The sequence below is a fragment of the Exophiala oligosperma genome, assembly GCF_000835515.1.
Source record: "Exophiala oligosperma strain CBS 72588 unplaced genomic scaffold supercont1.3, whole genome shotgun sequence".
Classification (NCBI taxonomy): domain Eukaryota; kingdom Fungi; phylum Ascomycota; class Eurotiomycetes; order Chaetothyriales; family Herpotrichiellaceae; genus Exophiala; species Exophiala oligosperma.
Genome location: NW_015622820.1, coordinates 344,333 through 369,256, shown reverse-complemented (window position 1 = coordinate 369,256; position 24,924 = coordinate 344,333). Strand labels below are relative to the sequence as shown.

At 50.3% G+C, this 24,924-nt stretch overlaps 10 protein-coding genes across 12 annotated transcripts; 7 read left to right on the top strand and 3 right to left on the bottom strand.

Annotated features, from left to right (window-relative positions):
* Window positions 1–101: 101 nt before the first annotated feature.
* Window positions 102–2,952, top strand: PV06_02975 (uncharacterized protein). Its single transcript, XM_016403724.1, has one exon. The coding sequence runs from the start codon at window positions 538–540 to the stop codon at window positions 2,914–2,916; it is 2,379 nt and encodes a 792-aa protein (XP_016264729.1). The 5' UTR covers window positions 102–537; the 3' UTR covers window positions 2,917–2,952.
* A 216-nt stretch (window positions 2,953–3,168) lies between these two features.
* PV06_02974 (uncharacterized protein) lies at window positions 3,169–4,465 on the top strand. Its single transcript, XM_016403723.1, has one exon. The coding sequence runs from the start codon at window positions 3,319–3,321 to the stop codon at window positions 4,168–4,170; it is 852 nt and encodes a 283-aa protein (XP_016264728.1). The 5' UTR covers window positions 3,169–3,318; the 3' UTR covers window positions 4,171–4,465.
* A 185-nt stretch (window positions 4,466–4,650) lies between these two features.
* PV06_02973 (uncharacterized protein) lies at window positions 4,651–5,997 on the top strand (the record flags this gene model as incomplete). Its single annotated transcript, XM_016403722.1, has 1 exon — window positions 4,651–5,997. The coding sequence occupies one exon, from the start codon at window positions 4,651–4,653 to the stop codon at window positions 5,995–5,997; it is 1,347 nt and encodes a 448-aa protein (XP_016264727.1).
* Window positions 5,998–6,101: 104 nt separating this feature from the next.
* Window positions 6,102–8,565, bottom strand: PV06_02972 (uncharacterized protein). The gene has a single exon (XM_016403721.1). The coding sequence runs from the start codon at window positions 7,348–7,350 to the stop codon at window positions 6,490–6,492; it is 861 nt and encodes a 286-aa protein (XP_016264726.1). The 5' UTR covers window positions 7,351–8,565; the 3' UTR covers window positions 6,102–6,489.
* Window positions 8,566–9,708: 1,143 nt separating this feature from the next.
* PV06_02971 (uncharacterized protein) lies at window positions 9,709–11,147 on the bottom strand (the record flags this gene model as incomplete). The annotated part of the gene is made up of 3 exons (XM_016403720.1): window positions 9,709–10,276; window positions 10,345–10,691; window positions 10,751–11,147. The coding sequence occupies 3 exons, from the start codon at window positions 11,145–11,147 to the stop codon at window positions 10,007–10,009; spliced, it is 1,014 nt and encodes a 337-aa protein (XP_016264725.1). The 3' UTR covers window positions 9,709–10,006.
* Window positions 11,148–11,703: 556 nt separating this feature from the next.
* Window positions 11,704–13,888, bottom strand: PV06_02970. Of its 2 annotated transcripts, XM_016403719.1 has the most exons (6): window positions 13,655–13,888; window positions 13,556–13,601; window positions 13,426–13,506; window positions 12,614–13,369; window positions 12,223–12,562; window positions 11,704–12,173 (listed from the first exon to the last, which is right to left on the bottom strand). In XM_016403719.1, the coding sequence occupies exons 1-5, from the start codon at window positions 13,799–13,801 to the stop codon at window positions 12,510–12,512; spliced, it is 1,083 nt and encodes a 360-aa protein (XP_016264724.1). In that variant the 5' UTR covers window positions 13,802–13,888; the 3' UTR covers window positions 11,704–12,173; window positions 12,223–12,509. The 2 variants fall into 2 exon arrangements, with proteins under 2 accessions (XP_016264724.1, XP_016264723.1); XM_016403718.1 differs by having other exon boundaries at window positions 11,704–12,562.
* Window positions 13,889–14,491: 603 nt separating this feature from the next.
* On the top strand, window positions 14,492–15,678 carry PV06_02969 (uncharacterized protein). Its single transcript, XM_016403717.1, has 5 exons — window positions 14,492–14,618; window positions 14,669–14,677; window positions 14,728–14,947; window positions 14,997–15,188; window positions 15,244–15,678. Exons 1-5 carry the CDS (start codon window positions 14,581–14,583, stop codon window positions 15,361–15,363), a joined length of 579 nt encoding a protein of 192 aa, XP_016264722.1. The 5' UTR covers window positions 14,492–14,580; the 3' UTR covers window positions 15,364–15,678.
* Window positions 15,679–16,535: 857 nt separating this feature from the next.
* Window positions 16,536–18,878, top strand: PV06_02968 (uncharacterized protein; the record flags this gene model as incomplete). Its single annotated transcript, XM_016403716.1, has 4 exons — window positions 16,536–17,033; window positions 17,087–17,232; window positions 17,284–17,593; window positions 17,646–18,878. 4 exons carry the CDS (start codon window positions 16,536–16,538, stop codon window positions 18,876–18,878), a joined length of 2,187 nt encoding a protein of 728 aa, XP_016264721.1.
* Window positions 18,879–19,503: 625 nt separating this feature from the next.
* On the top strand, window positions 19,504–21,416 carry PV06_02967 (uncharacterized protein; the record flags this gene model as incomplete). The annotated part of the gene is made up of 4 exons (XM_016403715.1): window positions 19,504–19,597; window positions 19,657–19,973; window positions 20,137–20,287; window positions 20,335–21,416. 4 exons carry the CDS (start codon window positions 19,504–19,506, stop codon window positions 21,414–21,416), a joined length of 1,644 nt encoding a protein of 547 aa, XP_016264720.1.
* A 538-nt stretch (window positions 21,417–21,954) lies between these two features.
* PV06_02966 lies at window positions 21,955–24,730 on the top strand. Of its 2 annotated transcripts, XM_016403713.1 has the most exons (4): window positions 21,955–22,191; window positions 22,248–22,392; window positions 22,442–24,049; window positions 24,102–24,730. In XM_016403713.1, the coding sequence occupies exons 1-4, from the start codon at window positions 22,184–22,186 to the stop codon at window positions 24,375–24,377; spliced, it is 2,037 nt and encodes a 678-aa protein (XP_016264718.1). In that variant the 5' UTR covers window positions 21,955–22,183; the 3' UTR covers window positions 24,378–24,730. The 2 variants fall into 2 exon arrangements, with proteins under 2 accessions (XP_016264718.1, XP_016264719.1); XM_016403714.1 differs by having other exon boundaries at window positions 22,442–24,730.
* Window positions 24,731–24,924: the final 194 nt, after the last annotated feature.

Here is a 24,924-nt window from a genome sequence, read left to right as displayed (position 1 = left end):
TAGGCAGGCTTTCTTGAAACTCTGAGTCTTGTAAGTTCACCTTACACTTTATAACAGAGAGAAGAGATCTGACCTTATCTTTATCCTCATCCCTCGCCTTACAAGTCTGGAACGGTTTCCCCAGTCTTTCAATAAAAGCACCCAGGGATTGATTGATTCCTCAGGTATTGCCTTTACTCTGGGGCCAATATCGAGCAGACGCTTCCAAGCGGACTGCAAGTCCTGCTTTTCACCATACATTGCGTACGAAGCTTGGACATTGCATGAAATCCTCAACAAAATGGCAATTCATCTATGCCTGGCCTTTGAATGCCGTTGTCAGGTCAAGAACGCAGTCTGTTTATGATGCCACAATGGAAAAACGCTACTACGTCTCATGGCAACCGTCTTTCACGTGGAATGTAAGTGCTTGTTGCTAATCACAATCAACATTCCTGCGCCTGCAAAACACGGACAGCGTAATGTCCCTAGTTATCATGACCTCTTCAACGGGTACTTCTGTTGGCAACCCAAGCCTAACGCGTCAAAATTGGCCGCATGTCTTCAATCAGCACCATGTTTTTGTCCTCAGACCCTGCTATACCTCAATCAGCGTCGAACCATTCGCCTTATCAAGACCGAACCGAAGACGACAGCGAAGTGGAGGAGGCGCGTAACCCAGGATTTGACCATCTTCCACCCTACTCACGCGAAACTGCGATGCCGTCACACTGGCTGGAAGAACATCCTCCATCCCAGACTAATGAAGCACCACACCAATACCGGGACAATAGCCAACTGCCTTTGACCCGCAGGCTGTCGGATGCTCAATATGGTGTACAAACATCCCTGCATAGTCGATGGGCGGAAGAACAAGATATGTCCTCACAAACGGCTTGGGAAAGTCAACCAATTTCAAGATCGCCCTCCGATTACAGCCCGGCATCGGTTGGTTACAGACCAACAATGCCACACCATCCCCCATCCAATTTGGAATATAGGATAACGTCACCGATATACTGTCCTCCAGATATGCCTACTCGCTCATCGAGCTCGCACTTTAACGGAGCAATGAGTCGGCGTGAGCCATCATCATATCATCCCTCTTTGTCAGCATTGCTCAAGGAATTGAAGCCGGTCTACCCAGTTGAATTTCCAGTGTCTTCACATCCTTCAGACGTGCTCGATCCATCGTCTGCGTATCGCACGTCCAGCCAATACCACATCAACAGCCGACCATCTGAGCGGATGGAACCCTATCAGACCCTCACTTATGATCACGCAGGCTCTGGTGGAATCGGCTCATATCAAAGAACGTACGACAATCTAAGGGCCTCGGACAGTCGCCTGCCCGTGAGCCCTATCTCTGACCTTGGTTTGCAGCAAACATCGTCTGACCTATACGGCGCCGAATATAGTCGTCACGAACCCCAAGCAGAAGCAGGCCGACATACAAGACCTTCTGATCTCGATTCGCTATTTGACGGCTCGAGTGGAGTTGAGGATGAGATAAAGATTTCAGAACAACCAACAGCGAGTACAGACGATCCAATGCCCTCCCAGAAGAGTTTATCTGCATCGGGCCTCTCGAGAAACTTTGACCCTCAGGAGTCAAAACCCTCCTTAGAGAACCAAGACGGTGCTGGCGTTGGACTTCATTGTCAGCAAAGGGAAGACTTGAATCTGATACCAGGACTCTCTGGAAATGCTGTTGAAGACGATGTTCCCTGTTCAGTGATCTCACATCGACTTGGTAACGATACTCACACAGACTCTGGCCCGTTGCAAAACGCTGCAGACAGGTTGAAAAACATGTTGGCTGCAAATGGTATAAAGCGTGAATTTGTGCCCGAAAAGCTCGCAAAAGTCCTAGAGTCTCCCACAGCGGAGCATCTCGCGAAAGGGACACAACTAGGCGGTCATCAAGGGTCAGTGGAAACGGTCAAGCATAGCATAACTGAAAAATGCTCATGCCGTGAGGCAGGACAGAACTGTCGGTGCGCTCAGTCAACGTGTACATGTCTAGGCTGTGATTGCACTGACAAGCCCGACAATAGCGCTTGTTGCACCAATCAACGCACCGTGCTTCCTACAAAATTCGAACCGCGAAACATTGATTGTTCCACCTCAAGAGATTATATATCCACTAATGACAGTCAATTGAACGGTGACTTACATCAGGAGTTGATGGGTAGTACTGCCGCTCAACCAGGTCAGTCACGGGGCGGCATAAACACGACTTCAGGTAATCAAAACAGCTGCCTGACCCCAAGTCGTCCTGATACGCCACGTCCGCTTCCAGATCAAAGTATATGGAGATATGGGACCGAGCTCATGACTGATCATGTTCGGCAGAGCGTGGAACCCGAGATCCCCGTAACCAACTGGATACGAGAATCAACTCCAGCTTATGAGGACAGGTCCAATACTCCCTCTCCCTGCTCGCGTAGCGACAGGGATGTTGAGATGCAAAATGCACCAGGTTACCAAATTCCTAGTCCTCCCCCGGAGGCCACATCTTCTCCTCTCAAGTCACATGAGCCAACTATCATACGACCTGAGTCGCCTAAGAAACTTGCCGCTCCTCCTGTACCTGATGATATACCAACCTTGAAGCAACCAAAGCGTGGCGAGAGGCGAAAGTCTGGGATTCAAGGCGGAAAGGTTGAGAAAAGGTCCGTCACGGGCTCAAAGGCGAAGGGAGTTCCGAAAAGCAGGAATCTGACTTGCAAACCTACTACTTCGATGGGGAAATTGATCGAACAGGCCAAGAAGGCTTCTTCGGCCAACGATCAACAAGAAGCTCTGAAACCAAAGTCGGTTGGAAATGTAGCCGCGGCCGTGCAAAAGATTGAACAAGAACTCCAGAAACAAAAGGACGGCAATCCAGTGAGACGAAGCCAGCGGGCAAACAAAGGGGTTAGACCTTTGCCGTAGCTGCTGCCCCAAGGATTTGAGTGAGAGATAGACTTGTATACTATACCAATTATATCTAGAGGTTTGGCTAGTTTATTTCTGAATCATATCAAGTATTTGGGGGATATAATATCTACTTGTACTTTGTCCCTTCGGGTCTCGCAAGAACGAACACCCGTCGGTTCGTCTATGATTGGCCAAGAGTCGACGGGCTTCTACTCGTACAAGCATGATGCATCCCTCTGTGCAACCTTGGATACATGTTTCATTCAACTTCATTTCATCCATACTTGGCTTCGACCCCTACTTTGTCCTTCGGTGACTCGAAGCAGACACACAAAGAGCTCCGAGCTGTTCCAGTTGCAAGGCTAACGTACGGCAGAGTCTCTATCTGGAACCCACGAAGAAACATTGATTGAAAAGATGGCACTCCCAATGCCAGAGCCAACTGTTCCTCCTCTCCCACTGACCCAATACAGGGCGTTATCATTCGACATCTACGGCAGCCTGATCGAATACAAAGCTCACATACTCGACGCATTTCAACCGTTAATCTCACGTCTCCCCGCATCGTCACCGTATCGGAACCCGGCACCACTCTCGACAACGGTGTCCAACCCAGCCAGCGTTGGGTCTATCGAGTTTCTGAAGGCTTTTCAACGACAAGAAGACGCCATCAAGCTGGAAAAGCCGGTCAAACGGTTCGACGAGATTTTGATGGAAATCTGGAGACGCCTGGCCCGAGAACTCGACGTTTCTAGCAGTGAGGAGGAGGCGCGGGCCTTTGGCAGCGAGGCGGTCATAGCCAGCTGGCCTACATTTCCAGGGACATTGGACGCCTTGAAGTCTCTGGGCAAACACTACAAACTCGTGGCTCTATCGAACGTCGACAACTACGCGTGGTCGATCACTTCGACGTCACCGGTGAGCAAGCTGGGCGAGGTCGACTGGTGGAAGGCTTTCACGGCCGAGGACTTTGGGGAAGAGGCCAAACGTGCCGACGAGATCAAGTTGGAGACGGTCGTGGATTACTGCGCCCGGAACGGAGTCGAGAAGGAAGAAATCCTGCACGTCGCCCAGAGCCTCGGACACGACCAGGCGCCGGCGAAGAGATTGGGGATCAGCAGTGTCTGGTTGATAGGCGACGGGCCGAGATGGGGCAAAGAGGCCGAGAGTAAGATGGCTCTGGAGAAGAAGTTGGTGGGATATGCCTGGAGATTCGACGACTTGAGAGCATTTTCCGAGGAAGTCGAACGTGCCTTTAACAGGGAGTGACACAATGGCGACCACATCACTTGCGGTCACTCGAAATACACCCCATGATAACGACCAAACTTCAGAATTCCAAAAGCCTTTCCATGACACGTTTCATCTTTCATCTCGAAATCACAATTCCTTTCGACGGTTTGACAACAAGAACTCACAGAGTGGCTCTGCTTGGCGTGGTGTGGGTTTTTGAGCGTTTGACACCTGAAAGCCCGTTCGGCCGGGTGTCTTGGTGTTTTCTTGGATTTCTTGACATCAAACAACTTTCACTCCCATTTGAACATTTGCACGTTCCATACTCACGATATTGGTATTCATGTCTTCAAAAAGGAGAAGATCAAAATAAAAAAAGAATAGGTCATATCTATAATTCAATACTTTTTTCAATAATGGCTAGCACACGAACCTCACCCTTATCGAAATAGCGACCGCGAACCCGGAGTTGACGGTGGGGCTCGGTCAGGGAGCCCGTCAAGACCGCAGCCCTTGATGCATGTCATTGGGGCCTTTTTCAGTATATTCGCACTCGGTCAACAAAATGAAGAGGGCCTCTATCAGCTTGACTCTGATCAACTTTTTCAATCCTTCAAACCCGACCTACAAACAGAGTCATCAGACTCGGCGGACCATGTCGTCGTCGCCAACGACAACAACAAGTACGCACCATGGTCATACCGACCCATTTGTACGGATGTCCTCGAGGAGATAGACAGCGAACTTTGTGTGTACACCAGCACCACTTTTGCCGGGGGTCGAGGGTTGTCTTTGTTCACGACCCCTCGTGTCGCCAAACAGATGATGATGTCGTCGGCGTGGTCGACCTTGTTCATTGACGACTCTTCGTCATCCGACAGTACCAATTCTGCACTTGGGCCGAAAGTCGAGGTCAACGCCGATGACACCGCAAAATGGTACACGAAACCTGTCCCGGGCAAAGGTATGGGTATGTTTGCCAAATCACCCCTGGATCGAGGAGATTTGATCATGGCCACGACTCCCATCTTGATTGCATTTTCCGAAAACATCCTCGACGCGACCACCCGAGAAGAGTATTTGCGCGTCGCGATCGATCAACTCCCCGGCCAGACACGAGACACGTATCAGAGGTTGGCATCCTTGTCCAAGGACGAGCCCGAAACAAGAATCCAAGACACCGCGGCGGCCAACACTTTCGGTATCACCCTGGCGGGACACTTCGCCCATCTCGCAGTCTTCCCCGAGGCTTCACGTATGAATCACGATTGTTCTCCCAATGCACAATTTCGTATCGACAATGAGACCCTGACACAGTACGTCCGAGCCGTCCGTGCCGTTGGCGACGACGATAAAACAAACGACAATGACAACGAAGAACTCACCATTGCATACACCAGTCCTCTTGACGACTGGAAAGACCGACAGGACTATCTCTCTCGTTCATTCGGGTTTCGATGTGGTTGTGCTCGTTGTCGTCGAGGACAGAAAGCGGACTCCGAGGCTTTGTCGGAGATTTACAACCTACAATCAAGTTTACAATCAAGTTTGACCTCCTCCTCCTCCTCCTCCTCCTCATCATCGTCAAAGACAACCGGTAGCGTGGTGGCTGAAGTCGAACGTTTGATCAGGTTGTACGAAAGAGAAGGTCTACAGGGTTACATGGACCCGGTGTATTGTCTGGCGGCCTTGATCTACAGTTCCATCGGGAGTAAAAGGGGAGTCGGGAAATACGTCGACCTCGCGGTAGAGGCGATCGAGTTGAGGTTGGGACCGGAAAATCAAGACATTCCGATCTGGAAAGAAATGGCCAAACAACCGGAACGACATTGGAGTTGGAAGAGGAGGAAAGCCAAGCAATAAAAAGACTCCCTCTAAACAATATCAAACCTCTTTTGTTCTGGTCCTTTAATCTGTCAATATTGTGTGTGTGTGTGTGTGTGTGTGTGTGTGTGTGTGTGTGTGTGCGTGTGTGTATTTACCTGTATGTGGTAATACTAGTCTAGTCTATAGTATAATCCATGATATGAGGGTATCTCAAGTTTCGTCTAATCATTTCATTTATAATTTCATTTCGCCGACATGTTGTGAAACAATCTTTTCCCCCATTTCCGGTTTCCAAGTTTTGTGTACTCCGTACCTGTATCACTCTTTTTTGCCAATCGTAACCAAACGAACCAAAACCCCCTCGCCACCAGAACTCTAACACACCGATTGACCATGACGAGTATCAGCCCATTGAGAATGAGACAGAAGAAAGCAAAAAAAGGTTTCGCCGACGACATGACGTTCCCATCGCCGGCGACCGAGTGAATCGTAATGTGTTCCAAAAAAAAAAAGAGACGGAAAGGTTTTTCATCTCATCTTCGCCTTTTCCTTCTTCTTACATGCTTCTTTGACACCTTTCCCCACGCGTTCCAGGAACTGCCACTTGGCCCGGTCGTCCTCGAAGACCAGATACCCATCGAAACTGCGGGCTTTTGTGTACTTTGTGATTTTCCTCACGACCTCGGCGACGTTCACGTCACTCCACTCTTTATCCGTCAACACGTCACCAACACCACCACCACCACCACCACTGTCGCTCTCACATCCGCTCTCGGGGGGAGAACAGACGGCGGCCTCTTCACCGTAAGCCATACCGACGACCTCGGGGATGGGTAGGATCTGGAGGCAACTCCCCCCGGAGCGAGGCAGTCGGGACAGTTCGCAGACCCGAGGACAGACGATGTTGTTTTGAGGCACGAGTAAGATGATCTGGTTGCGAGGTTGAGACAGGAGAGTCGAGATGGTCGTGTAGGTGTGTGGGTAGGTGACGGATCTTGAGGTCGGGCAGGACAACAGGTACGTCCTGCTCTCGAGGACCGTCGTCGAAGTGGTGGCGGCATTGTCATGTTTCAGTGACGACGACTTTTGCTTGTTGTGACGGTAGGAAAGTAGGAAACTGCGCGGAGAGTCCGGGCGGCACGACGATGTATCTTTGGGAGACGAAGGGCACGGAGAAGGAGTATTGTGCGCTCTACGTGCCGTCGAGTTACGCTTGTTGGCGGTCACGGTGTGCTCTCTGGGAGTCGTCGTCGACGTCAAGGAAGCGGTCGAAGATGAGAGGGGGCACGGCCCGGCTGCGTAGGCAAAGTCCCAACACGAAACGCCTGGACATTCCATGATGCCTTTTTCTGTTGCGAGGACGGTGGTGGTGGTGGTGTTTGATTTCATCCCTTTCGAGCCTGCCTTTATGAATGAAACGATAAATGGCAGAGGTCGGGCTCGGGAGGGGGCCTTGAGGTCCTTCTGGTGTCAGGGTCGATTTATTGGAGTCTTGAAAGACACGAGGTTCAGCTTCGGTCGCCGATACGATGATTGGTGTCGGTGAGTTCAAGAAAGACCTGCTTGCTTATCTTCGCCTGACGTGAGCTGATGGTTTCCCTTTCTTGGCTATAACATGGTATAGTAGTTCGTCGGGTCTTCAACGAAAGCTTCAAAACATGTCGCCATTGGAAAAAGAGTGGCACAAGTGGGCAAAGGGGTAAATATACCCAAAGACCACGAGTGGGTTAGACACCCATGTATGATAAGTCAGGACATTGGGCGCTTCCCTTTTCCCCCTTGCTTCCCGTCCGTTCTGAGGTGGCCACATCCAAGCGAGAATAAAAATTCGCCGCAGGCCACTGGAAACGAGCAGGAGAGGGAATGGGTCCGGGGGGGAAATGCGACGGTTGGCCATATACTGGGAAGGTCATTGCAGCTGATGGCATGGGGGGGGGGAAGGGGAAGTGTCATGCGAGCGAGGAATTTTCTCGGTGGTCTTTGTTTGGGTGAATCTCGTGATGGTTGCTGCGTGTTGAGGAGAAACGCCGGTCCCAGCCGATGATCCCGATATCGATATGATAATAACGGATTGTCTCGATTATTGTTGCACTGTATGATCGACATTTTACGTCCAACAACCGAGGTTGTATTTTTTTTTGGCTTGGATTGCAAGAGCTGCAAATATAGTCTGCATACTCGTACTCTGCACAGACAGATCTTGTTCTCGTTCCTTTGTTGCTCAAGTTCTAGGCGAAATAGACTCGCTTTTTGACAATTGATCTGCAGATGTACTCTTAATGATTTCAGAGACTAAACTCACTCCTTCATCGACTCGTGGGTTCTCGTGTTTTGAATGAGAGTAGAAGTGACAGATATATTTCAATCCAAGAGTCAACCCAGGATTTGATCCGTATGAGCCTGTTGAGAAATTTGCATTCTATGCACGACGTGACACGCGAGACAGAACTCAGACTGGCATACTTTTTTTCTTTTTCTCTTTTCTTTGTTAAATGTCTTGATGTCACCGACCATCACCTCGTATCTGAGTGTGCCTCTTACGTGTTGTGAGAGTTCCTGAGACTGCAGACCAAAATATGAGGTCGGCGTTGTTTTGGGAATTTGAGAGTACGAAGACAGATAAAAGATGACGACATGGGATGGAAGAAGTACGTACATCCCTCCCTGAAAGTATCATTTAGTGACCGGTGTTCTTTCCTTTGTACTCATACTTATTGCTTGGACCTATTACTGAAAAGAAATAATGTTTCAGTCGGTGCACCTGTACCAACCGAGTGAGCAAGTAAGATCGGGCATAGTCAGTCACTACAGCTACACAGTAACTGAAGCTGCCAGTTTGTACAATTTGATGGCCCACGTGCCACGAGTTCGTCGATCGCTTTGACAAGTTGTGGCTGTGCGCATGGTTCGAACTAATGGTCTCAAATTGGTCTCCCCGTAGTCACAACGGCAAATTCCAAGCCAAGGCCATCTCAATATCCGTTAGCAAAGAATGATGTCGTTGAGAGGCACGACAAAGAACACGACTGACGACAGTGGCAGGGGGGAGATGCACCCGAGCGCTGTCGATAGTCTCGTTTCATTGGCCCGTTGCCGTGGAGGACAAACGAAGAAGGAAATGGATTCCAAGGTTTTGTTGATTTGATTGGCTCGATCTCCGCGACGTCACTTTCTCCCATATGACGTCGGCGTCTTTTCCTTCACTTTCTGAGCTGAGGACGAGCCATTGTGTTGGTCGTACTTCGTATTGAATGCCTTGACCAGCATCAACTCTGACAGGGGTGCCCAGGTATATAAACACCCTTCTGCACCCCCCTCATGCACCATCTGTTTCTTCTCTCCAGCAACAACCAGCCACATATTCAAGCAATCATCAAATCATAAACACTTCCACAAGACTTCCATAGTCAACAAACAACCAACAACTTCATAATGGATACCCTCAAGTACGCACCCTACCTACGACGCAACCCTTTCCATCATACTGACCACTGATCTATCAGGAACGTCGGCAACTACGTCTCCGAGACCATCTCGGGTGCCACCTCCACCGCTTCCAAGGAGGCCAACAAGAACGTCGCCAAGGACAGTGACGCGAAGCTCACCACCCGAGCCCAGGCTGCTGGTGATGCCATCGGTGACAAGATCGATGAGCAGGCACACGAGCGCAAGGCCGATGTCCACAAGGAGGCGGCCAAGCACTAGACAACCCTCAAGGTCAAATGAAATCATGATCAAGGGAGAAGGGCGGAGTTTTGTGTCTGTGTGTTTACCATTGAAGATCAAAGTCCAGGAGGAATACATGAAGGAAATTGCCCATGATACCCCCTCAGTTTCAAACATGGTTATACAAGTCCTCTTGAAATAGGTCGATACTCCGAATAATGTTGAATTCCCAAATGAGCCTGTTTGTTTAAAATTGTGATTGTTTCGTAACCATTGACATTCTTGTAGCCAGAAGACAATAATAAGTCCTTCCTTGTGTTTGTCGTGTGCGTCGCCATCGCCTCAAGCTATCCGGGGTGTTTCCTTCCGCACAAACTGACTATATTTCTTTATGCCCCCGACCTTCGAGAGCTTCAGCAGCCAAGGTCCTCATTCGTTCACGTTCGAGAGGGTGAATATTCTCGAGTGCTGCATCAACGTCTCGTCGCCGACTTGCAATCACTTCACTGGCACCGCCGTCAGAGAGGTAACTTGGAGGTCGGTATCCCACTGAATGTTGCACTTGGGACATGGCTTCATCGTAGGTCGGGGTCAGGGGCGAAGGCACCACTTCTACCTGCTTGGTGTATACGAAATTCGGGTTGATCCTCTAACGTAACAAATGTCAGCGTTGCGGGACGACTCACGGTCTCAACAATACGACTAGAGTACACTCACCATGCTCGTTCGCGTGTTACCGTACGTGGGCGGCGGTTTAGGAACTGTGGGGACATTTCCTGCCTCTAGATCAGGACCGAGGCCGTCGTCGTAACCCATGTGGATTTGAATCGGCTTCTCCGGTGGCATCTCATCCCGGTCTTCAATGGTTTTCGAGGCCGGTCCTCGTCCCTGTCGATGTCTGGACGCATGCATAGTTCCATTTCGACGTTTCGCGCCGTGTCTTTTCAGCATCAACATACTGAGGAACTGGTGAAAGAACACCCCGGCCAAGGTCAGAATAAGTAGGATGGAAAGCACGTGGAACATTATTCCTCTGGCAGTTCCCGTAAAGGCCAACACCGCATCTGCTAATAGTTCAGCAAGCCATCAAGCCTAGTCGACGTAGATGTATTATTGAACCTACATATGATTATTGCAATGAGGAGTGTGATCCCAAACGCAAAACTAATTCTCGCCTTCGCACTAACCCTGGAGGCATGCTTTGACTTGGCTGACCTGACAACGCGTCGTCGAGTAACTCGGCTGGATGAATGAGTGCTTCGACTTCCGCCTCTCGAAGAATTTGTGCTCCGACTCCCGCTTCGTGCAGAGGAGTGTCCGCTGCGACTACTACCACTGCGGACCGAGCGTGTTCCCCGATGGCTGGAAGCGGACCGTGGATCGCCCATGTTCCGCGCGCGTGAAGCTGACTCTGGACCCATGGGTTGACCGACGGGGAGACTCGCGGCGTACATGTCAGAGCTCTCATCTACATCTCGCCGACGGGCTGGAAACGACGCGAAGTTCCTTTCTTGAGACATTTCGTTGTTGATATGTGCTTGTCCTGAATAGACTGATCTTGAAGTAGTAGGCAATGCGCCCCGACCGAACAAATTGTTCCGGCTAGCTGACCTTGATGTGGAGAGAAACAAAGGGACAAGAAAAGTCTTGCCGGGGGTTCTCGTTGAGCTGGATGAACTGGCAGTAACTTGACTTGATCGCAAGAGACGCGAAAGGCGGCCAACAATGGTCGGGGCCGGGTTGGATGGCGTCGCGTGTGAGTTCGACCGCTCCATTTGGCAACTAGAATTGTAATCGAGAGGAGAGGAGAGGAGAGGAGTTGACGGTCGAGAGTACGGCCTTGTAGACAACAAGAGGGTGGAAGAAGGGGTTTATGAACCTCACGCGTGTGGCCTACCTGGAGTCACGAAATGATGAAGACGTGACGAAGATCACAACAACAGAGCATCACACATACGTGCCGCGCTGAGACTGGCACGTTAGAGAAGCAACCGCTTCAAGGGCCAACAAGCTCGATCAAAGGTTGCCCAGGGGAAGCTCCCTGGGGGTCTCGCAAAAGCAAGGAGCAACATGGGAGGCGTTGGTGGCACTGAAACATTATGAGATTTCAACCGAGAGAGTACTAAGACTTGACAGGGTGAAATTGAATTCCAGAGGCGAAAAGGCAAGCACTGAGAGTTGAGCTTTACAACCTCTCAATCATGGACTAACAAGGAGTAAATCTCTGTGCGTCGAAAGTGACGAGTCGCTTCGATATAAAGACGCGATCTGAAACCATCCGGAAGACGCGTTGTTCCGCTTCTCTTGGCGCCACATTGTGCCTCGACTATCCGCAGTACCGAGCAATCTATTTGACATGTTACCACTCAACGATTTGGTGGCTCAGCCGTTGAGACGGGAGATGTCGTCGAGTGATATTGTGCGTCTCCCCGGTGTTTGCATCCTAGATGTCTGTAAAGAGGAACCTTGGACACAGTTGCCAACAGACACAACTATGCCACCATTGCATCCAGCTGGCTACATCCGCGACCATGTCCGTACGTTTACTTCTTAACGTCAGATACGAGCAGGTTCTGGCCATCCAGAGAAGAATACCTGGTGAGTCGTGACCTCGACCTGATGGCCCCATGGCCACATCCTTTGTATACCTCTTATCAGCACGGCCGGCCATTATCAAAAAGCCATGTCGATGTAGGCCCGGAGGGTTGGCATTGTTCAAGTCATCTCTTCTAACCATAGGCCGATAGAGCAACTGGAGCTTGCAAAACGACTGCAAAGGCTTGCAATGTCGCTTGTGACAGGAATGCCATCTACAATGGTGCTCTCATAGCCTGGGAAAATGAAGACACTGAGACTCTTTTCCTTCTTTTTTCTTTGGATCATCATCTGCCGAGTTCACCAAGTAGGATATTTCGATCAGTCGAACCCGATACAACTATGACACGTTAGCTCAAAACCCGAATATCTTGCGTCGATGCGGACTTACTGATCGGATCCTCTGTAGGCGAGAACCGTACATCATTCACGGTGCCCTTGTGTCCAGGTAACTTGTAGAGTAGTTTGGCGGAGTGAGCATCCCATACTACCACGGTTCTGTCACCAGATCCGGCACAAATCTTGTCACCTTTCGGGCTCCAGCTTGCTCTTATCAAATTCTTCTCGAATCCAGCAGGTGCACCGTCATATGTACGGACAGCGCGGTCCACTGGTGCAAAAGGTCGGATGTCCCAAGTTCGCACCGTCGAATCATGAGAATTGGATAAGAGGGTTTGGGAATCGGGTGAAACTTCCAGAGATGTGATGGTGTCTGCATGGCCACTGAGCGTATATGTGACCTCCATTTTCCGAGCGTCCCATACTTTTATGTCGTTGTCAATACCGCCAGAATATATCTCATGTCCTTGTTCAGCCATGGCCACTGCGGTGATGGGAAAGTCGGTCTCGATATAGTCGACTGCCGCTTTCTGCCGCGGGTCCCATATGCCTATGCAGCCATCATCGCTGCCGCTCAAGAGGAGATCTTGGCCTCTCCTACTTAAATCCAGACAGTTGACAACCTCTTCGTGTCCGACATGCTTGCGTATTCTCAGACCTGTCTCAAGATCCCAACTTGCAACCGTCATGTCTGCAGACGCAGAATATATTGTTTTTGAATCTCTTGACCATTGCAGATCCAGGACTGCGCCTTTGTGGCCCGTCATGATACCATAGTTTTCACACTCTCCGTAGGTATTCCATAGCACTAAGATAAGCGGCGTTAGATATGGCTCTCGGGCTCGGAGGGAAACATGCGCTTACTTATAGATCGATCCATGGAGCCGGAAGCAATATGTTGACCTGTAGAATCGAATCGCACTGCAAAGATCTCGCCGGAATGCCCTGCTCTAGTTAGCAACTACCTTTGCACAAAAGGAAAGCAAACACATGCCGGTCAATTCCATTATGGGCGCAGGCAGCGCACTCGTTCGCAAAGACTGGAAAGGTTCATTAGCAGGGTGTCTCGTGGTAATTTCATACGACCACATACTGCTGGTACAAGTGCTCCATCTTGCCCCTTCGCACCGACTGTTATGGCGCGACTGTCGTTGAGATCTGAATTGGACTTCTGTCTCTTAACCAGAGATTGCGGTTGGCTGAAGCTATCCGAAGCCTGGCGCTTGATAGATGGCATCATGGTTGCGGGTGACGAGGTCGAGTGTGGAGGTAGCAATTAGAGCTTTGATACACGAAGAAGATCAGTCGCGACGAAGATATATGAAGCGCTTCCGACACTGCGTGAACTTTTTCTCAATCACTTCTCCAAATATTTCCAGACTCACATGCGGGACACAGAAGTATGCACTTGTGGTGTCAATGCTTGACCATACAAGTTATGCTATCCCAGTGCTTCGCCTTACGAATGATGCGAGGACAAATGTGATTACAAGAAGAAGTACTGCGTATTCATATAGTACTAATCGTCAAATGTTTCTTAATAGATAGTGCATGTTTCTGGTGTGACTTGGAGCATCGATAATAAGTCTGACCGTGGACCTTTAGCCCACCACTCCTCAAATGACAAAGCGTGCACGATATGGGCCATCGCGCCAACGGTATTCAGGGTAGAGTCACGAAGACATTACGGAGAACCGAGATGGGTTCGCAGCTGAGTAAGAGCGTCCTTGAGGCTGGCATTCAATGCTTACCTGATACTCGGACGCGGCGCTACAAATACGAGGTTGTTGCGTAAAATGTATTAAAAGCTTGACCAGCCCAGGATGCGACGTTAGAGCAGCATTAGGTCGAGCCAGATGATCGTCTTGGCGTGGGTGTATCTTCGGCCTCAGCCTCGTTTGTTCAACAACATCGACTTCTGCTAAATCTTTGACAACGATACCAGCCCATCCCCTTGATATGTCGACGAGGGTAATTGAGATGTGGGTTCTATAAGTGTTACATCTATCGCCCTTCTTGATGGCATCGAGCCAGAAAGCCGCCCGCGTGGGCGAGGAGTACGTCAGTGTCTTCGCCAGTTGTTCTCCACTAATTCGTCGTTGAATAGGATATGGAAGTACGGACATCTTCAATATGATGGATGCAAGAACTCTAATTATATCATAGAACCCGGGTTGATAAAGTTAACGCCGAATTGGTGACTCTTACCTATGGCACCATTGTCGCCCAGCTATGCACCGACTATGAGTATGACTACGCCCAGGTTAATCAGCAACTCGACAAGATGGGCTACAATATCGGCATGCGGCTCATCGAGGATTTCCTGGCAAAGTCAAACACTGGTCGTTGCGGCAATTTTAGAGATACAGCAGACATGATCTCAAAGGTAGCCTTTCCGCAAGTACTCTCGATGATCGAGCTAACGAGAATGCTAGGTTGGATTCAAGATATTCCTCAATATAACTCCAACCGTCACAAATTGGAGCGCAGATAACAAACAATTCTCATTGTTGTTTGACGAGAATCCGCTGGCCGATTTCGTTGAGCTTCCAGACGACGGAAGGGCACAAGATGAATTATGGTTCTCCAACATCCTCTGTGGTGTGTTGCGTGGTGCATTAGAGATGGTACGTTCTGGACCAATTTTCAACTGGCGAAGTTTGCTCACTTGGATATGCATAGGTGCAAATGTCAATCGAGGCACACTTCGTGAGTGATGTGTTGCGAGGGAACGATGTCACTGAGATTCGTGTCACCTTGAACCGATATATCGAGGATGAGATGCCTCCCGATGATGAATAAACAGAAGAACAAGGCAGCTCTTCTGGCCGCTTGCAACCAGAGCCTCACGTCGACAAATCCCAACGTTGATGGGATATGTCCGCCGGTCGCCGATCACGTGCCAGGACCAGCCCCTTTTTGAACAGGACGAGATATACGGAGTACCCAGCACGGTAGCAATCAATTAATTACTGCCGGAGGATTTCTGTATTCTACGTACGGAGTGACCCCTGAAACAGTTTCAGCAATCCGCCAGGGGCAGGGGCAAATGCTTTCTAGAAGCCGACTGGGAATTGTAAACTGATCAAACAATTCGAAATGAAGCGATTGCGGTCCGAATACCATGGTCAAAGGAATAATAATGATCAATAATATGTTTGCTGTTTATCTCGTCGAGGTGAGGTTGTTGGGTTGTTGCCAAGGACCCCGCCATCGTTGGCCCCTATTCAGGGCAAGCGTGCTGACCTGTACGCGGGACATCGTAGTAGGGCTGAAGCTAGGAGAATTGTGAGTGGCTGGACGGTGGTCAGACTGGTTCGCCGTGTCGCTGCTTGCTGAGTCTTCGGTTCCTCCCTCTTCGCTCTCGAGAATTTTGCCTGCGCCCTGAGCGTTTCTCTGCAGCCGACAGCGCAGCCTAACCAGTGAGGCCTGCCAACCTGTCGTTCCTCAGCAATCTAAACCTCACTTTTTGCCTCGTCCACCGTCACTTGTCACCCCATCCCATCAACATTTCCCTCTTTTCCTTTTCACGATTTATATCCTGGGCCTCGTCCGATATATTCTCGCCTTTATTGTACCTCTCTGTTGCCGATAGAAGTCTCTCTACCACCCCGGTCACGTCGAGCCCTGCAACCTTGCGCTTCAGTCTTAGCCCGGCCTGCCGATAATTTGTGGCTGTCGCGTTTCGTCCACAAAGCACCTCCCAAGCCGCCTCAATACTCGACCATCTCTGCCCAAAGAAGCCTTTCAAATCTACCTGCGACCCTAGAAGATGAGACTTTCCTCCCTCTTCTGATAGTCGGTGTCGGTTTGCGCGACCGGCTTCTCTCCACCTTTCTGCAGGTCCTCGATCAATTTACCTCCAGACCCACCTGATACACTTCTACGACCGCAGTCCCTGCCTTGCTTGACGCGCTGTACTCTTGCCCTTTCGCGCTTGTGAAGATCGAGGAATCTCGACTTTGTCCCGAGATATGATGAATATGGCCGGCATGAATCCTCCAGCGGTGGCTGGAGGTCCCGTCGGCGGCGGAATGATGATGAACAACGGAAGCCCAGCGATGCAGGTCAACACCAGCCAACCACCCGACCAGGTCAAAGCCCAACTGAACACTTACATCTACGAATACTTCCTGAAGTTGGGGCTCTACGACCATGCGAGACGGCTGGTCGGCGAAGACAAGTTTGAGATGCGTACCAAGCCTGCCGTCAAGCAAAGTCCTGGCCGCCGTAAGGATGGAGAAGTGAACGGAGTGGATGCAGATGCCATGGACACCGACGTTAAAGATGATATACCAGACGACTTGCCTCGCCCCATGCACGCCGCGGAAAACACGCCCGGTATAGGTTTTCTCTTTGAATGGTTCAGCATTTTCTCAGACCTTTTTACTGCTCACCAACGATCAAGTAAGATGCAGGGTGGCCAAGGCGCAAACATGGGCGCGGCTGCGCAGTACTTGATGCAGCATCAGGTAAGACTTGGCCATTGTGGTCCTCAGCCCGATATACTGACATTGTCGTGCAGAGTATGCAACGCATGCGAGAAAATCAGCAGAGTCAGAATCTTGCCCGACCAGGCATGGTTAACCCTAACCAGTTTGCCATGCGTGCCAATAACATGCGCAACAACATCATGAATGGCACTGTTCCGAGGGAGATGGCTAACAAAATGTAAGCCTCTTATACCCCCTGCGCGCGATCGTTGATGCTTACTGTTACTAGCACCCCTCAGCAATTGCAGCAAATGAGTAAAGTTGCCATGATGCAACAGCAGCAACAGATGCAACGCGAGCAGGGCGATGTTGACATGAATGGCCGCCCCTCGTCTCCAGCCGAAGGTGACAACGGTGGGTCTCCGTCCAAGAGGCCACGACTTGAAGGTCAACAGTTCAACGGTGGCATGATGCCTAATGTTAGGCCAGGAATGCCCAACGTGGCGCCTCAGAATATGATGATCCAGAATGCCTTCAATCCTAACATGAACAACGGCCAATTCCGGCAAAATGGCGGCATGCCACAGAAGCCCATGCAGGTAAGCTAGACAAGCTGTTGAACGGACTTGGTCAATACTAACTGTGAACAAGGCCGGCATGGCAAATGGTATGATGCAGATGGGCGGCGCTGGCTCCCCCATGATGCAAGGCATGAATCCTGCTCCCTTTGCCGGGGACATGCCGTTGGAATTGTATAATCAAAGAATGAGCCAAGGGCAAATGCAAGGGACACCAGGTGGCGGGCAGAGCGGGAACCATGCTCTCCAAGACTATCAAATGCAACTGATGTTGCTTGAACAGCAAAACAAAAAGAGGTTGATGATGGCGAGACAAGAGCAGGACAATGCCGTTAATCGCGATGGCGCTCCCATGGTTGGCATGCAGGGCGGTATGTCACCGTCGGGAAGCCGAACAGGTACCTCTCCAAACCCTGCCGATCAAATGAAGCGAGGCACTCCACAACTCGGAGGCTTGCCCGGGTCACCTTCAGCTGCAGATATGGCAGGTAGGTCACCAGCCGGCATGAACTTCATGAATGGCATGCCCGGTGACTTCAACCCAGCCATGTACTTGAAAGATAATCAAGGAATGGTCGGACCTGGTGGCCCTAACATGAGACCACCAACCTCCATGGACATGCAGCAAGCCATAGCGCGTCAACAACAACAGGCCCGGATGTCAGGACAATTTCAGGGTGGTCAGCCTATGGTCCAGCAGCCTTCTCAAGGTCAGCCGGCGCCTATGGGCACTCCTGGGCAAAGGAACGAGATGCCGCCTCCTCAAGCTCCAGCTGCGGGCAGTGCTCAGCGCAATCAGCCAGGATCTCCTCAAAGCACCAATGCACCACCTACACCGTCCACGACCAACAAGCCGAACCCCAAATCTAAGAAAGCCAAGGAGGATAGCAACAAGAAGAAACCCGCAAAGAAGAACTCGACGGCGAATGCAGCAAGCTCAGAGAACGAGCCGCCTGCCACTCCGACACCTTCGACACCAATAACGCCAGTGCATCCCCAAGGATTCGGCGGTCCAGCTGGCAAATCTGGTGCTGGTGGCATGGGTAACGCCACTCAAGCCCCGGCAGCAGCTCAGCCTATGCCTCCTGCTCAAGCTCCTATGCACCAGCCCGATCTTCAACCCAGCTTCACCGACAATTTCGGTCCGGACCAAAACTTCAATCTCGACTTCAGTACATTGGAAAATACCGATGTTCTTGAGAACTTCGATTTTGACAGTTTCCTGAACACGACAAACGATGACACATTCAATTTTGATGGTGCTATCGGAGTGGGTGGAGATTTTGGACTAGAGCCTGGAGAATAGCTGGCACAAGCTACTCTGCCAACCCCTTTGTAACATCTAATTCCTTTGGCGTTGTTCTTCTACAGTGGCCTCTAACGCATGGAAGGCGAATGTGTACGCCGTCTTCCGGCAACGCTGTGGTGTTTGAGATACTTTTCACATTGGTTACAATACCCGCTGCTTCGGACAGGACGAAAATGACTTATTGAGTGGACATAACTTCACGGGTTATATGTGGTAGTGTTGGTTTTGGGACTTTCCAGGCGCCTAATCGTTAAGTTGTTGTTGTTGTTGTTTTTTGGACAATTGATGCAGCATTGCTGGCGTACAAAGAAGAGCTCTTGAATGATCAGCCATCTTACCTCAAGCCAGATTTCTCCCGTTTTTCGCTGAGCCAATCTTTTCTACCTGAACGTGAGACGCTGATGCTTTGGCCAGTTGCAGCTTCTGTGACGATATTTTCTGTTCAGCGTCGACCCAAGTCGCAACTGCCGTGATCCCAAGAACCGCAACTGCAAGGACGCACACCTTTCAGCTGGTCTTTCTTCCCAGTTGCTTTCATCTCACACAATGGCTACTTGATCAACATCATCAGCCTTGGTGCAATGTCATTACAGTAGCCGAATCCTGCTTGCATACCAAAAACATGCGATATCAACACTGGGATGTGCTTTTGTTCCCTGGAGACTCCAAGATTCCGATCCAAGAATTTGACACAAGGTGTTATGCCTTGGAACAAGGTGAGAAGTTCTTCCTCTCCACCTCCGTACTCTTGAAGTGATGCTAACAAATAATCAAGCATCGTGCCTTCAAGGTCTTGACTTCAATCGCAGTAACTATGAATCAATGAACATCCTCCCTACCCTCACATGTTTTGTGGCAAGTCTCGAACGTGGATCATCCTTTCGCATCTCGATTCATAGCTGGGAGAAGCCGAAAGCGTCAAGCTTGCTCCTGAGGTCGAAAAGGGCGGAAGAGATTGTTCTGTTCGAAGCCAATGTATACGTGGACGGAATATTGACAGCGTCTGATGATAGACATTTGATCAAGGCGCCAGAGCTGACATTGCTGCCAGACACCGGACATTCGAGGACGGCGCCTGGCCAGAGGTCATTGGTATGTGGCATGTTGCTTTTGCGGAAACTTTTTGATGGACTGACGGCATATAGCAGATGGAGGTGATTTCCCCTTTGCGATCGGGCTTGCCAGAAGTTAACACTCAGAAGAAGGTCACCACCGTCTCCGTTTTCCCAGCGTTCGCAAAGAAGTTCTTCAACAGCCACACTGGGTGCCTGGTGACCCTGTTGGTCGGATCAAGGTTGTGATCGCTGAGGGAGTCCTACGAGACACCACTCCACCGAAAGCCTCAGCCACCACATTTGACCGATTTCGGGATGTTGTCAGCTTTTCGTTTCAGCATGCACCTCAATGTGAGCCAAAGATCATGGTACCATGGTGCATAGCTAATGATTAGCAGATATTCTCGAATATTCCGGTATCGCATGGCCGAATATGCGACTCTTTGCCAGGGCTTTGAAAAGGTCAACGAGGCCCCCGCCTATTGGCAGCCGTTTACCACCAGCCACTGCGCATGAATCTCATTCGCATTCTCCTCGGCGTATGCCAGGTGCAGTGGCCCTAGAGAGACCGTCATCTAGAGACACCGAACCGTTTCAAAACTTGTTGAACGCGGAGGCGTTTTCTGATTTAAAGTCTGATTCAGTGACCAAGCCCAGCTTGTTAACTGCCACCAGAAAGGTCTCACCTACCAGCAGTGCGGAATATGAAGATCCTTTCCTTGGACCAGCGGGCTCGACACGGCACTGGAGGATGCGGATGAGGTCCAGCAGCCATGATATTCCCATGTTCGACTACTCCTCGAACTACAGCGGAGCTCCCACGGAGATGTCGGGACTTAGCTTCCCTAAGGCCAACTTTCTCAAGCACATGCGTGAAGCCAATCCAGAAGAGATCGTGGAAGCCCTCAGTCCAGTACGGAAGGAACGGCTGCTTGAAGTTCTCAGTGCATCACAAAGCCCTGCACGAGGTCCCAATCCACCAACCAACAGTCCATGTGAAACTGTACATGGCGGCCGTGCACATTCTCCGATTGACAAACTTACCACGCTTGTCGCGTCCTCAGGGGAAGCTAGTTTTTCTGGCGATGTTGAGGAAGAATTTTGGTCGAAAGCTCTACAGAAACGAGAGAGCAGTGAGGGCCTTGGATCACGAAACAGTCGGGGCGGCCCAAAAGACAAAAGCAGCAAGATTAATAGCAGTTCCAAACCGACGCCGACCTCTAGCGAAACAGCTAGACGAAGCAGTCTGGCTCCGTTAGAAGGTAGATCATCGTCGCTACGTATCTCCAGACAAAGATCGATGTCGAATGCTTCCAAACGCAAGCGTGCCTCACTGTCTCCTTCTATCAAGATCAGTACACCTGGAAGTACGATCCATGTTGTGATTGACTCTACACCGGCGTCACCAAGAAGGGAGAAGGCATTGGGACAGATACGTGGTAAGCCCAGTGGTGGTGAAATGCCGTCTCATCGACGCTAAGAGGGCAACTAGTCGACGGCGGTCATTCGGAATCATTGCTTTCTACATTGCAACGTCTTGTTGCTCGACATGACGGTCAAAACACATGTTGACGGGCGGTATGATATCAAACCGATATTGCTCTATAGCCCTCGAGAGTGCGTATACAGCACTGAGAGACCCAACACGTCTAAAATTGTATGGCTTAAGTTGGTATGATTGGGTTTGACATATGGTATATGGTGGGGATGGTATAGTATACCTTTGAATGCAGACGCAGAGAACGATGATTGAAGCTGCTCTAAGGGCGATGGAGTACTTTGCTATAGATTATGGGTTTTGTATCAAGTTATACTCGTAACAAGAGTCGGTAGCAGTAGCAAGTCCACTTGCAAACGTTGAAATTCGCATAACTTCGCTTATTCTCGGACAAAGATCTCGGGTCTGGAGTAAATTGGTACTGTACCGGTACTCGAGGTACCCCACAATGAACCGTTGTACTGTACGAATACTTGGACTGATGAAATTGCCCCACGAACATGTTAAAATCTTTTGCCTCTGGTTCACCGTGACTCACCCACTAACTGACTCATTGTATACATACCCTCTTGTTTACTGAAATCCGTTGGACAAACTGAGAAAGATACGATATTCTACAGGAGGAGTCTTTGATTCGAAATAGTCCCGAGTCCCTGACTGGATCTCTTCCGACCACCCCCTCCATCCTCCCGCCAATAAGTTGAAGCGGTCTCTAGCAGATTCAGCCTCGTGCTAGGACGGTAGCGAAGATGCCCATGTATGTTGTTGTGCCCCTTGACGACCCTCTTGCACTGCTGACCGGACCCCATCCAGGCTTCGTGAACCATGGAAGAAATACCGCAAATTCAAACCTCTTGACCTACCTGACCGCCAATGGCCCTCGAGAACGATCGACGCCCCTCCGAGATGGCTGGCTACCGATCTAAGAGATGGAAACCAAAGTCTTGTTGACCCTATGGTAAGATTAGATGTCCCGGTTCCCTCACCATGGCTGATCCTGTTGCAAGGATGGCGAGCAAAAACTGCGCTTCTTCAAGATGTTGGTCGAGTTGGGCTACAAGGAGATCGAGGTCTCGTTTCCCTCCGCTTCCCAGACCGACTTTGATTTCACGAGACACTTGGTGGAAACACCGGATATTGTCCCCGACGACGTATGGTTACAGGTCTTGTCGCCCTGTCGAGAAGATCTGATCCGTCGTACCGTTGATTCACTCAAAGGAGCGAAGAAAGCAATTCTACATTTATACCTTGCGACGAGCGAGTGCTTTAGGAGGATAGTCTTTGGTATGACAGAAGATGAAAGCCTTGCTCTGGCCGTCAAATGCGCCAAGTTCGCTCGGTCTATCACCAAGGATGACCCAAGTCAGGCAGGGACCGAATGGCTTTTCGAATTTAGCCCTGAAACCTTCTCCGACACCTCTCCGGAATATGTCATCAAGATATGCGAGGCTGTCAAGGAGGCCTGGGGTCCGACCGAAGACTCGAAGCTCATTTTTAACCTACCGGCGACCGTTGAGATGTCCACGCCCAACGTCTTTGCCGACCAAATCGAATATTTCTGTACGCACATGACAGATCGGGAAAAGATTTGTGTTTCCGTGCACTGTCACAACGACCGGGGATGCGCAGTGGCTGCCTCTGAACTCTCCCAGATGGCTGGAGCCGACAGAGTGGAAGGTACTTTGTTTGGCAACGGGGAGCGGACGGGCAATGTCGACCTTGTCACCCTCGCCATGAATCTTTATACCCAGGGAATATGGCCCAATGTTGACTTCAGCGACATCCAGAAGGTCATTCGAGTCTGCGAGGAATCGACCAAGATCCCGGTCAACGAACGGTGGCCATATGGTGGACAGTTGGTCGTTTGTGCCTTCAGCGGCTCACACCAAGACGCCATCAAGAAAGGATTCAACGAACGAAAGACTCTGGGTTCGAATCACGAGTCTCGGTGGGACGTGCCATATCTTCCTCTGGATCCTCAGGATATTGGACGTACGTACGAGGCTGTCATTCGTGTCAATTCACAATCTGGAAAGGGTGGTGTTGCCTGGGTCATTCAGAGAAGCCTCGAGCTCGATTTGCCCCGAGGATTGCAAATTGCTTTCAGTAGGATCGTCCAGAAAGAGGCAGACGCAAAGGGCCGAGAGTTGCTCCCACGTGAGATCCAGGCACTTTTCGAAGAGTCATACCATCTGAACCAGAATCCTCGTTTTACTCTGGTTGACTACAACATTACAGCAGTAAGAGCGACGTCGCCAGCACCCCCGACCAAGTCATCAGCTGGCCAACCTCCTCAGACAGTGGCACCAGCTCAGAACACGTCGACCGCCAAACGGCAATTTGCTGGTGTCATTGCTATCGACGGCGTTCAGCACCCGGTCGTCGGCGTCGGGAATGGCGCTCTGTCTTCCTTGGCCAATGCTCTGCATTCTTTGGGCATCGATCTCGATGTTGCTGATTACAAGGAACATGCCATCGGTGAAGGCCGTGACGTGAAAGCCGCTACCTACATAGAGTGTACGGCTAGCAGCTCCCACGAGAAAGTGTGGGGTGTCGGCATTCATGAGGACGTGGTACAAGCATCTTTGATTGCAATGTTAAGCGCTGCCAGCTCAGTATGGAAGTTCTCATCAGTGAAAGATTTGGGCAAGCTAACACACGCCACAGTTCCTGACATCTAGAGTCTCCACGCCTGTGCCTTTCCGACCCAAACATCTGCGACAATTTTCAGAGGCGGAGTTGGAAGCCCTCGAACGCTTGAATCTGAACCAGACAGATAGTGCCAGCAGCCCATTGAGGACATCGGTCACACTCGAGCAGCCAGCTACACCTTCCAAACTGAACATGTCAACCGCGGGTGCTGGTAGTGTGCCGGCACAAAAGGTCGACATTGGTTTGTTGGAAAAGAAGGCCGAGCTCAATGGCCACGCGGATCAGGCGTAATCCATCATGCTTTATTCAAAACTTCCATAAAACTTAAGCATTCTCTAAAATGGCAAAGTGAGGAGGGTGGTGGTGGCCATGCAAGAAAAGTTGATTCGCAAAAATGCCTGAAATGCCCTACATGAGCTTTTGTTGTATGTATCCCATCAGATTGAACTGACACTGGCAAAATGAGTATGAATTGGTAGATACCTGTCTGATCCAGTAGTGTGCACGTAGTTTGGGTCAAGCCCTAGAAGCTCAACAAACGCAACAAGTCTGTGAAGCAGTCAATGCCTGGAAGAGAATCGGACAAAACCCCCATGGGACACTAGAGTATATCGTTTTGCCTACTCCGGATGTGTCGAACGGAGGAAGCACATGCTCATGAACTGCCTGAGTTCTTGTACTACGAGTAGAAATGCCGTGGAGTACGTTGGGTATGAAGGTCCGGTGTTACGCACATGTCTGCAGGTCTTCAGGCAAAAAGGTAACCTAGGCAGTAAGCACCATTGCTCATTAATTAAGCTAGGCATGCATTGGGCACTACGCCTACATGGGCCCAGGC

Coding starts and splice junctions, on each gene's coding strand:
- PV06_02975 (XM_016403724.1), top strand. CDS start 538: ATGTCTTCAATCAGCACCATGTTTTTGTCCTCAGACCCTGCTATACCT.
- PV06_02974 (XM_016403723.1), top strand. CDS start 3,319: ATGGCACTCCCAATGCCAGAGCCAACTGTTCCTCCTCTCCCACTGACC.
- PV06_02972 (XM_016403721.1), bottom strand. CDS start 7,350: ATGAAATCAAACACCACCACCACCACCGTCCTCGCAACAGAAAAAGGC.
- PV06_02970 (XM_016403718.1), bottom strand. CDS start 13,801: ATGATGCCATCTATCAAGCGCCAGGCTTCGGATAGCTTCAGCCAACCG. Junction 13,507..13,555: donor GCCCATAATGGAATTGACCG/GCATGTGTTTGC, acceptor TAACTAGAGCAG/GGCATTCCGGCGAGATCTTT. Junction 13,370..13,425: donor CTCCATGGATCGATCTATAA/GTAAGCGCATGT, acceptor CGCTTATCTTAG/TGCTATGGAATACCTACGGA.
- PV06_02969 (XM_016403717.1), top strand. CDS start 14,581: ATGGCATCGAGCCAGAAAGCCGCCCGCGTGGGCGAGGA. Junction 14,948..14,996: donor CAGCAGACATGATCTCAAAG/GTAGCCTTTCCG, acceptor CGAGAATGCTAG/GTTGGATTCAAGATATTCCT. Junction 15,189..15,243: donor TGCGTGGTGCATTAGAGATG/GTACGTTCTGGA, acceptor GGATATGCATAG/GTGCAAATGTCAATCGAGGC.
- PV06_02966 (XM_016403713.1), top strand. Junction 22,393..22,441: donor AAAGTCTTGTTGACCCTATG/GTAAGATTAGAT, acceptor TCCTGTTGCAAG/GATGGCGAGCAAAAACTGCG. Junction 24,050..24,101: donor TGTTAAGCGCTGCCAGCTCA/GTATGGAAGTTC, acceptor CACACGCCACAG/TTCCTGACATCTAGAGTCTC.